We start from the raw sequence: 10,713 nt of genomic DNA, 5'->3' as shown, positions 1-10,713 counted from the left end.
GCACAAGCACTTAGGTGTTCCTAAAGTAGCTCTTTGGATCCTGGCCTATGGTAAATCATAATACTCCAAGAAGAAGAAGAAACTTAGCTAATGCATTGTAGAAAAAAATGCGCTATTTATGCATGACTATTTAAAATACGGCTTTAAACCACATCTTAACCCAAGATTTGCATTAAATCCCATCATGAAATGCACAAATTCTCAACACACTTCAAAATTGATAGCCTCTTGAGGGGTTTAATGTTTCCACATTAGAGGACATAATAAATATTAAGATATATGAATATGAAAATAAATCTGCCTTTGAAGGATATTTTAATATTTACCAAATGTGCACAGTAGACATGCTAGTCTTATGTGTCCTGTTACCAAGCAATTTCCTACACTGAGCTCAAAAAGCACAGTCCCCTTATACTGCCCTATGTATACCTTATTCATATATTTTTAAAAACTGCTCTAATAACCAAGCACATTCTTAGTTTGAGCAGGGAAAATGAAAAACATACCATTAAAAAAGTATTTATTTTAGAAGTCCAAAACTAAATATTTCAACACAAATGTACAAATATACAGCCTAAAGAAATGCATTGTACAGTAAGGACAGTTATTAAAAGAGGAAACACTGCATTCGATTAAAACTTGTAAATGCAGTACCTTAGTTTCACTGGTTAAGGGCTATCTGAATGAAGCCCTGATCATTTTAAAGACTGAGCCACACCATGCAGCAATGAGTGCCCTGTGTGTACCAGTGTTCGCAGTGGTAAACACTGTACAGTGTACAGCATAGATGCATGTTGGTAATCATTCAAGGACAAGTTGTAGCATGTACCTCCTCTTTGCACTTTATTTATATGCCTGAAAATGCTGGTGTGTATGTAGCAAATGAGCTTGTTGCGTACAGTGTGAATCATAATTTCATCCAGCAAACACTATGAAGAATAAACAGGATTTTTTTCTGTATGAAAAAGGTCTAACTCCTAGGATATCAAAAGTTATTTCCTGATTAGCTACAGCTCTGAAATTTGGTACCTGCATATTCCAAGGCACTTCAAATTACAACCAAAAAAAGGCGGGGGGAATGAAAACATGATCTCTCTTAAAATGGGGAAATTAAAGCATGCTTCTAAGTGGTTAAGGTATTTCTGAGCAACCAGAAAAATAAATTTTGGCACACATATAGCCTGAAACATCTTAATTGCCAGAAAAGCTTGAGAGTGAGAGAGAGATTCGTACATCTGTCAAAGCAGGACTCAAAATGAACCCCCTAAATGGTTAAGCTATTCCCATGCTATATTGGAAGCTGAAATCTGTTACTCTTGTAATGCAAGGCACACTAATCATTGCTACAGAAGTCTGAAAGAGAAACTTCTCAAAGTCTTAACCACTGAGGAAAAGGATGACATTAGGTACACTGTGATTACTAGACGAGTCTGGAGATTGGACATTTTTCCATCTAACCATCAAAACACGGACATAAAGTCTCATAAGAGAGTTCAGGATTCTAGCATAAAGTAAGTAAATCAAACCGTATGTAGGGCAGAATGTTTGGCTCTATGAGTTCTACTGCCTCTTCAGGCTTGGATTTTTTTTCCATGGTGGGGCTTCCAGTAACCACCAGCAACACAGATCAACACTTGCATAATGCAAGCTTCATTTACTAGTATATTATATACATACTTACATACATAAATATACATTTTAAAAAATCCAGATAGAGATGTTTTGAAACACAGGAATATATCTAGGCTCACGTGTATGTATTATATTATGACACATGCACACGGTCAATACCCTTCAAATATTTTAAAAGCATGATGTGTTACAGAAAGTCAGAGTGAATCTGAATTGAGACTCTAGAACTGTTCCCATGAACTCGAAACATTGAAATCTAACATGGCTGAGGCCACTAGTGTCATTTTCCTGTTCACAGTCCCTTGAAACAAGTGACATAAGTTGTTTTAATGGGGCTTGCACAGCTCCAGTTCATTTCAACAGGGCATGCACTAGTGAATCTCCCCAATACACTGCAGTCATTGTGTAGAAGACATCCAAGTGATTCTGCACTTCTGAGGTCCAGTCCAACCCCAAACAGACATCCATAAGAACCTCATAAATAACTTTACAGTGCTCTGACAGAATCTGAGTTGATCAGTGTGTCACTCTGCTCAGCTGTAATTGCACACAGTGCATTATGATAATCCATACTGGCAATGGTGCTTCTTGTTCGACTTCTTCCCACAGTCTCTGGACTTCTTGCTACTGTAGCATCTGCACTCACAATGCTTCCAGTCCGAGATCGATAAGGAGGAAGTTCTATATGATTCTGGGATTCTGATTCTGAGGAATAAGGAGGTGGAGGAAGATCAAACCATGGCGGTCGGCTGCAAGGTATAAATGAGATGGCATATTACTAAACGTAGCTGAATTTTGTTATACCAAGTTATACAGTTAATGTACTGGAATAAGGATACTGACATACATACACTTCATGAGTGGCCAAGCTGTTCAGTAAGTAGAAGTACACTTAGTGTTGTTTACAGACAAATAATTATCTGTCCAAGAAAACCTGTTCTACCTATGCACAGCAGTGGTTTGCTGGCTCCTAGAACATAAAGGATTTCAAATTCTTTAAATTTTGTTTCGTAAAATGTCATATCAATATTTAAATGAATACATTTCATGCAGCACTTAAAATAATATATTTTTAAAAGGTGGGCCATCTGCCTAAAACACGAGATGCAGGACAGATAACTGAATCAGCATTCCAACTGCTGATAAGCACCATCTATCAAATGGATTGTGTATGTGTGTTTGAAAGCTGGGCTTACTCAGGCAGAAAAACAGAGACTGGCAAGTCCTGTTTAAAGGTAGTTTTGTAAGCACCCTAACATGAATAATGCTTGGCATATATGTGGCAAGCAATATTTCAGTTTTTGGCTCCCATTCACCCTTCCAAATATGAAAATGTTAAATTAATCACATACTTTGCACAGGTTGATATTGGGCTATAGAACATTTCATTTTGCATGATGCCAGCCATTCTTCCTAGCCCCAGAACAGCAATGATGTAGACTGCTGGCCTAAGATGAAGGGATGTTGGAAATCCATCAAAATTACAAAGCCGCTGCCTGCTGCCACCAATCACCACTGAAGCCATATTGGTCTTAGTAGCAAAGCCAAGAAATGAACAAAATGGCTTCCTATTTTTAAAAGGCGCAGTTGTAGCTATGTATCTCCCACAACAGACTGTGGGCAGAAAGTGTTTTTATTGAAACAGTGTCTGATGATGGAGCAGGCATGCCATTAAGTTTCAAGAGCTGCATTTTAAAATCTAGGGAAAGCCAAGCCAAATTTCAGAATAAATACATGAAGCCACTAATTAACTGTTAGCAGCCACAATTAACTTTGAGCAAAGAATCCTACAGGCTAGGTCTTTTCCTAGGTGTTTTTCTTTTTTTTCTTACACAATAAATGAGCTTTGTTTACTCATCTGTTTTAGAGGATCTAGATGTCTGCTCTCAAGGTAACACTTCTATATAGGGATGACACATTCTCCTAGGGCACAAACCTAAATATTTTGTGCCTGGGAAATACAATTTCCCCTCCCACATGTGGGAATTATGACTATGAGTGCTCTGCAGAACAAGGCTGCAAGAATCTCATGGGCAGTTAGCAATGCCATTAACAGTGAAGGACAACTCCCTACACCCTTGCTAGTGTGCAATCTTGTAAAAGTTTAATTTTGTTTTGAATTATTTATTCTTCAGACGTTGCACATTCCAATGCTGTACCATTTGAATGGAAAAGTGCTTGTGCAGTGCCTTACAGGAAAAATGGTGAATGGCAAGAAAAAGTGGATGCCACCTTCCTCCCTCCAGCCCCTGACAACAATGGCCCAGCATTTTGCAGTTTAGTTCTTTGAAGGCTCTTCATTCTTCCTATTCCATCAGAATTGCAGACATCTTTCTGGATTTTTTAAAAAGGCAGCAACAAACTTAATCCCTGAATTATTATTGTCTTTCTTCTCCATTATGTGGAGACAGAATATCACATTTATGAGGCAGGAATGACCCTGAGTATAGCAAGTATCCCCAATTAATGTTAATTATTTTTTATTATTTATTTATTATTACATTTATATCCCACTTTTCCTCCAAGGAGCTCAAGGTGAAGTACAAACCGATTTTATCCTCACAACAACTCTGTGAGGGAGGCTAGGCTGAGAGACAGTGAATGGCCCAAGATCACCCAGTGACCTTCATGGCTGAGCAGGGATTTGAACCCTGGTCTCCCAGGTCCTTGTCTGACACTCTAACCACGACACCACACTGGCTCTCAGTGAAACAGTAAGTGTTACAAAACATAACTCCATGTATTTTACATTACATATTTCAATAGGGCAAGGATAGCCAACTACAATTCCCAGCAGAATGTAGTTGAATTACAACCCCCAGCAGCATGACCAATCGTCAGGGATGATGTGAATTGTGGTCCAACAACATCTGTAGGGCACCATGTTGTCCATGCAATATGGAAAAGGATGTTTTTCCAAATTGCCACAAATGACATTAAAAAGGAAGTGATATCTAGTAGACATTCTGCCAATTCTAACATAACCCAGTACTACCAACTAGTTATTGAGTTCAAGTAATTAAAAAGAACGGCACTGTCCAGGAGAGTTATACACAAAGATCAGTACAAATGGATTAAGAATGGCAAAATTATTATGGGAAAACAGTCAAAACACTGCATGCTATAAAAGAGAATAAATACACAGCTATGTATAGAAGCAATGGTGCCACAGACTTGACAAGTGGCAGCCATTTTATATTGATTTAGTGCTGGGATAAATGCTTGCTACACATACCTTTGATCTAGTACAGCTTCTGAATAAGATGGTGGGGAGTCTAAATCTGGTGGCCTATGGTAGGCTTGGTTGGACATGTACTGGACGCCATTGTTGACATTGTAGGTGACGCTGCACTGATGTGGATGGTCAAGGACAACCAGCCGGGACAGGAGGACAGGGTGCTGCAGTCGATGCACAGGAAGTGTCATAAGGTTGTTGCGTTTTCGTTGGTGATGCAGGACCAGGGCGAGAAGGGCCACTACCAGAACAAAAATAGCTGAACTGCCAATGACCGCATAGGTAATGCTGGGATAGAAGATTAGCTGAGGCTCTGTGGTCACATAATTCTGGTCACTGCTAGCTTCTGCAAAGCAGAACAAAGATAAAATTAGTCTTTGTGGAAGAGAAGCTGCACTTCTGTTCCCTAGACATATTATTCGCTAATGTACCACTGCCTGGCTAGCTTCCCACAGAGTTTTCATCCTCCTTTAGGAAGTGTGGAAAATGAGCTTATCCAGAACATATGCACCCAAAATGGAGACCAGCTGACTGAAATTGCACATTCCCCTTTGTGTGCTTCAGATGTTTCTGCTTTGCACAGATGTGTTCAATGACTGTGGAGGGAAAGAAAACTCAACAGGAAAGACAAGAAGATTTATTTAGCCATGTATCAGCACTTATGATTTAACTTTTAGTAAACAGCTGAATGGAAAAAAGTCACATCCTGTTTCCATGTGGTAAAGTTTAAAACAGAATGTATCTTGCCTGAATTCCAGTGCAATGCTAATCCAACAGACAAACCCACAAAAATTACCAGCTGTTCACCTGCCCCCACACCCTCACTTACTTGGTGTTAAAAATAAAAAAAGGAATAAACATTTTTATTGCTTCCCTGCCTAACTGCCTGGACGTGATTCTTCCTTGCTGTAGGTAATCAGGTGAATGACAATTTACAATTCTGTGTTAGTCACTAGAGTGCTATCTCTATATTGTCTTCCTCAGGATACAAACTGTTTCATTGCAAACAAAACAAAACAAAACACATATATATATATTTAGCAAAACCAACAGCCTGTAAGGAAAAGGTAATAATGATGAAATATTAAAGTATCTGCTTGTTTGGCACAATATTGTATGAAGACAATAAGTGGTATCCATTTATTTTGTAAAAGCTCTTGTTGATGCTGGTAAGCCACAGGCCACAATATACTGATGATAACCTGTCAGCTGGTAACAAACATCAGAAGCTTCTATGGTTTTGTAAAGATTGAAAATGGTTTCCGAGAACTCAACAAAAAGCTTTTTTCTGAATATCCTAAAGCCAAAACCTACCATCCCTTTCTGCTTTAAATTTCAGAACTTCAAATCTTTAAATGCAAGTTACATATTCTGTGGCAACTTAAAACAATTCCCAATCCAGGAAGATGGGATTTTAAATATAATCAATTAATTAAATTCAAACTTTATTTAAATAGAGCTTGCTGCACTAGGTAAGAAAGAAGAGAATATCATTAGGGAACATGTAAGTCATACTTTGCTTTGTTCTGTGTCTATCTGAAGAAATGCTAAATACGAGCCATTAATATCCTGTGGCATTTTATTACTGAAAAAATCTTTCCTGTTACAGACCAAGTCAAAACCTTCCTAAGGAACCCAGCATTTCCTGATCGTGACATTCTCCTCTTTAACTTGAGGCAATTTAAAAGAAAGGAACATCAATGGGAGACAACCACTCACCCCAGCAGAACTCAGTTGCTGCTATTGCTGCCTCTGGGCTTATTACTTATAATCCCACCACCACATGCTAAATTTGAAGGGAGGGGGGAGAGAGAGAGAGAAAAAAAAACAGAATAGTGATTTTGACTGCCATACAATGCTGTGCAATTGCACTAAGACAAATAAGTGGGGAAATGAATTAGTAAGTGCTGCTATCTTTAGGATGGTGCATAGTCTTTGATTTACAGCAAACTAGCATCTCTTGAGTTTTACCCCAGGACTTACTTCATAGTTCTCTCCAGTCTGGCAATTGTTGTCACATATACACTTCTATAAAGATATACAGAAACAGCTCAATGACTGAAACTCAAGAGTATTTGAGAGAAATGCTAAATCAGTTTTTCACACACTCTTTTGCAACAGGAATATTTCATGCACTTGCTTGCTCCTACAAGTGGACAACCTTGACCGCTTGACCAAATAGGATGGCAAGCAGTGGTGCTTCCCAGGAGGATCGCTCCGCCTGTGCTGCCTCTGAGACGGGATCCCGTCTTGGATGAAACTTTTTCAGTTTTAAAACCAGTCAGAAGGGCTTTTTGACTGGGGATAATTTCTTCCGGATAAGGAAGAAACGTAGAGATTTCCCACACAGCTTTGTTGTGTTTGTTGGAGACTGGAATTCATTAGAATTGTCTGTGAAAGAAGGTCTTCCAGCAGCTCGGACGGAGCTAGGATTTCTAGCTAGCTCAGCTGATTAAGTGAGCCGTTTTTTTTTTCTTCAAAGAAAAATGGATTAACAGGCAAGCATTCTCCTGTCTACGCTCATTATTTTGTTATCTATACAGCTAAAGAGATTTGTCAAAGAACCAGCAATTAAGAAACCCTGGGTGAGTCATAACCTTCTCTTTTATTCACGGAACTAAGGGGAAGAAAATAAAAATAGCCTATCTTTTTTTTTTTTATTGCAAAAAGCTGGCATGGAAATCAGCATTATAAAGATTACAAACGGATGAGGGGTTTCTAATTGGAAGAGAAAAAAATTTTTTTTTATTTATAAGACTTTTGAGTAATATATGTCTGGGACTATTTTTTCCGGTCTACTTTCTTCTTTCTTTTTTTTTTTGACGAATCTGCTCATTCTTTCTGCTACTAGTTATTTGGATGCTGTGAACTAAAGCTGTTTTTGCACTTCTGGACATATAAGAGATAAGGAAGTCCGTGCTGTCTAGAGTGTGACGTTAGTTGGTTTGAAAGATTAACTCCTTTGTAACTGGATAAAGAAATAAACTGTTCTTTGCTTGGGACATTGAAAATTGAAGGAGTTTTGTTCCTTTGGTTTTAAGAATGACAATTAAGAAGATGGTTGAGACCATGGATGTACAAGAAGGGACTTTATCTTTAGATATGTTTCAGAAAATAATGAATGGGATTAAGCTAACAAAACAAGAACTGAGAAATAACAGACAAGTGTTGAAAATTGAATTTGGCGAAATGAGACAGGAGCTGAAAGAAATTCAGGATTCTATGAGAAAGGAGAATAAAGATAGATCTGGAAAACCAAAAAAGGATGAAAGAAAAATTAAAGGCAAGGTTCAAACTATGGAGATTGGATTAAATATGGACTTGGAAAAAGATTTGGATTTCCTGGCTGTGATGGATCCTGGAGACAAATATTACGGTTTGGAACTCAGCGCTGTCCCTGAAGGAATTGATGAAGAGGTTGGAGATCAAGAATTTTTTCGAACCGATAATATCTTTGACTGGAAGGATTTGATGGAACTTGAAATGGAGAAAGTGTACAGAATTAATCCCTGTTTTGTGTCAATGGAAAAACCTTCAAGAGATGTGCTAGTGTATTCTGTAAAACAGGAACAGAGATGCGGCTTTGCAACAATACTTCAGTGATACGTTCGGAATTGATGGCAAGGAAATATCTGTGATAAAAGAAATTCCTATCAGACTCTTATTATATGACTATGACAGCAAGATTATTGGGTGTGTAAAGATGGAAGATGGAACCAACATGGATAATGGAAGAGCGATTTGAAATTACTGGACTTAGTAGACTTGATGAGTTGGATTAATTGACATGTCTATCTAGAAAAAAATTGATGGACATATATCTCAAGGATTGGAAACTCCTCTTTGACTTTTTGTGGAAGAATAAAATGATATGATGTTAATGAGATTTGATACCAACTAAGATAACCGCTGGAGGAAGGTGATTTTATAATCTATTAAGAGACAGGCTTGTTATATATTATAGACATAGCTGAACTACGACAAATCGGAAGTCAATAGTTTTTTCCCCTTTTTTATTGTATTAGTTATTAATTTGTGTTTTTTCTTTTTGTATTGTTTTGGTTTTGAAAATTTGAATAAAAAAATTAATTAAAAAAAAAGGATGGCAAGCAGTGGTGTATGATTCTACATGTATAAATGGGTGCAGCGACCCAAGGAAATAAGAGGAGAGCATGCAATAGCTACTTTACTCATGGAGGTCCCACGCTCCCATGCTGAAGATTAAGCACTAACAATTATCATAGCACAGATCAACTGTTGGTTGAGTCTTATGTTCAACAATTACTAGCTTTGTCAGAACTGACAGCTGGGAGTGATGAGTTGACAGGCAGTCTGCATACTATGCACAAGAAAACCAGTGGACTGAATGTTGGACCTATGAGGAAGATCTGGGTTCAAACCCTCCCTCCACTATGAAACACACTAGATGACTTTGGGCAATCACCACCTCTCAGACTAACCCCTCTGTTGATAGTTTAAAAAAAAGGGGGGGGAGAAGCCATGTATACTGCTTCAGTCCTCCTGGGATACTAACATAATGAACAGTTTAGCTAGTACAATTACTGAATTTACACTGGCATGGTAAAAAAAATCAGTATTTTATTAAAAAAAACTGTGGTATTCAATTACACCAAACCTATACAAAATTATTACAGTAAGGATAAGTATTCAGGACAACTGTTAGAAAACTGATGGCTGGCCCTTTCTATAGCTGATGTTCCCTATGCCTGAAGTGGAGATGAACAAAGGAGGGCAGGTGGAACACTGCTTGTACTTCCGCCTGCTCCTGGTGCTAAATACAGCCTTTCCCTATCTTCAGCCTTCGAGAGGGCAGATCCACACCAGTTGTTTCCCGATTGCTCTCACTGGATGGTGGTGATTGGGTATAACACATGTTAGTGGGTGGAAATAAGGCAGCATTTTGTGTAGATATTCAGTTTATCATTTTAGAGAAATATATGGCCTTTTAGTTCTGCTCTAATAACTTTCAGCAAATGTTTATACATCGCAGACGAAGCCACCAAATTAGGTTTCCTGGTAATACAGAGGAACAATTTCTCTGTGAAGAGCCAGGTATGACATGGGAAGATTTATAATACTGTTTGTTCTCTTTCACAATAACTGAGAGCACGGGCAAGCGGAATTAACTCAGATTCATGCAACTCCCACTCTTCTCTGGTTTTCTTAGCAGGATCTATGTATTTTAACAGCACTAGGTAGAGATAGTTCATCAATGCCACTTTTGCCTATTAAACCTCATTATAGGAAGCACGCTGAGTGTGCAAACGAGAAGCTTTGAGGATAAATGTATGTAGAAAAGGTCTAAATAGTTAAGGCTGAACAGAAGGATAGTAATGGAAAACATTACAGGGTGTACTCATAGGACTGTTTTATTATCCTTGAACAAATTACACCATCTTAAAATTATTAAAAAGGTCTAGGGCCGATTGTATTAAGCCTCTTAAGACTCTAGAATTGGAGAGGCCATTACTTTGTCTCTCCTGAGCCTTTGCGCAGCCTAGCTGTTTCACACTTCATCAGAGCTAAAAGCTTTTCAAACACATAATTGGAGCAGGCACCTGCAGCTTTAATGACAAGTCACTGTCCATCTCCAACAAAAGATACCTGTTTGAACACCCAATTAAATTTCAACAGATTCAAAAATGTGACAGCCACTTAAAAGGTTACAAGAGATGAGAAAGCAAAATCATCAAGGCTGCTGGCTAGCACACATTATTTGTACAGGAACTAGAGCTGCCAGATCAGAGCTCAAGGTGGCCCTATGGATTCTACCATTCCTCTTAATTCTGTAGTGCTTCATAATCCAGTAGAGAGCCAGTGTGGCG

At 38.3% G+C, this 10,713-nt stretch overlaps 1 protein-coding gene across 5 annotated transcripts in view; it reads right to left on the bottom strand.

Moving 5' to 3' along the window:
* Positions 1-208: 208 nt before the first annotated feature.
* The window catches only part of LDLRAD3 (low density lipoprotein receptor class A domain containing 3), a 207,977-nt gene continuing 197,472 nt past the window's right edge, over positions 209-10,713 (bottom strand). For 2 of the 5 annotated variants that reach the window (XM_061610794.1, XM_061610793.1), the window contains exons 6-8: positions 4,868-5,213; positions 2,985-3,080; positions 212-2,381 (exon numbers count right to left, since the gene is read on the bottom strand). In XM_061610794.1, coding sequence (XP_061466778.1) covers positions 2,120-2,381; positions 2,985-3,080; positions 4,868-5,213 — 704 coding nt within the window. In that variant the 3' untranslated portion in view covers positions 212-2,119. Of the gene's footprint in view, positions 2,382-2,984; positions 3,081-4,867; positions 5,214-10,713 lie in introns of all 5 variants that reach the window. The other 3 variants (XM_061610795.1, XM_061610791.1, XM_061610792.1) reach the window with 3 other exon arrangements.

Source organism: Rhineura floridana, chromosome 2, assembly GCF_030035675.1.
Source record: "Rhineura floridana isolate rRhiFlo1 chromosome 2, rRhiFlo1.hap2, whole genome shotgun sequence".
NCBI lineage: Eukaryota > Metazoa > Chordata > Lepidosauria > Squamata > Rhineuridae > Rhineura > Rhineura floridana.
This window is presented reverse-complemented; position numbering and strand designations above follow the sequence as displayed.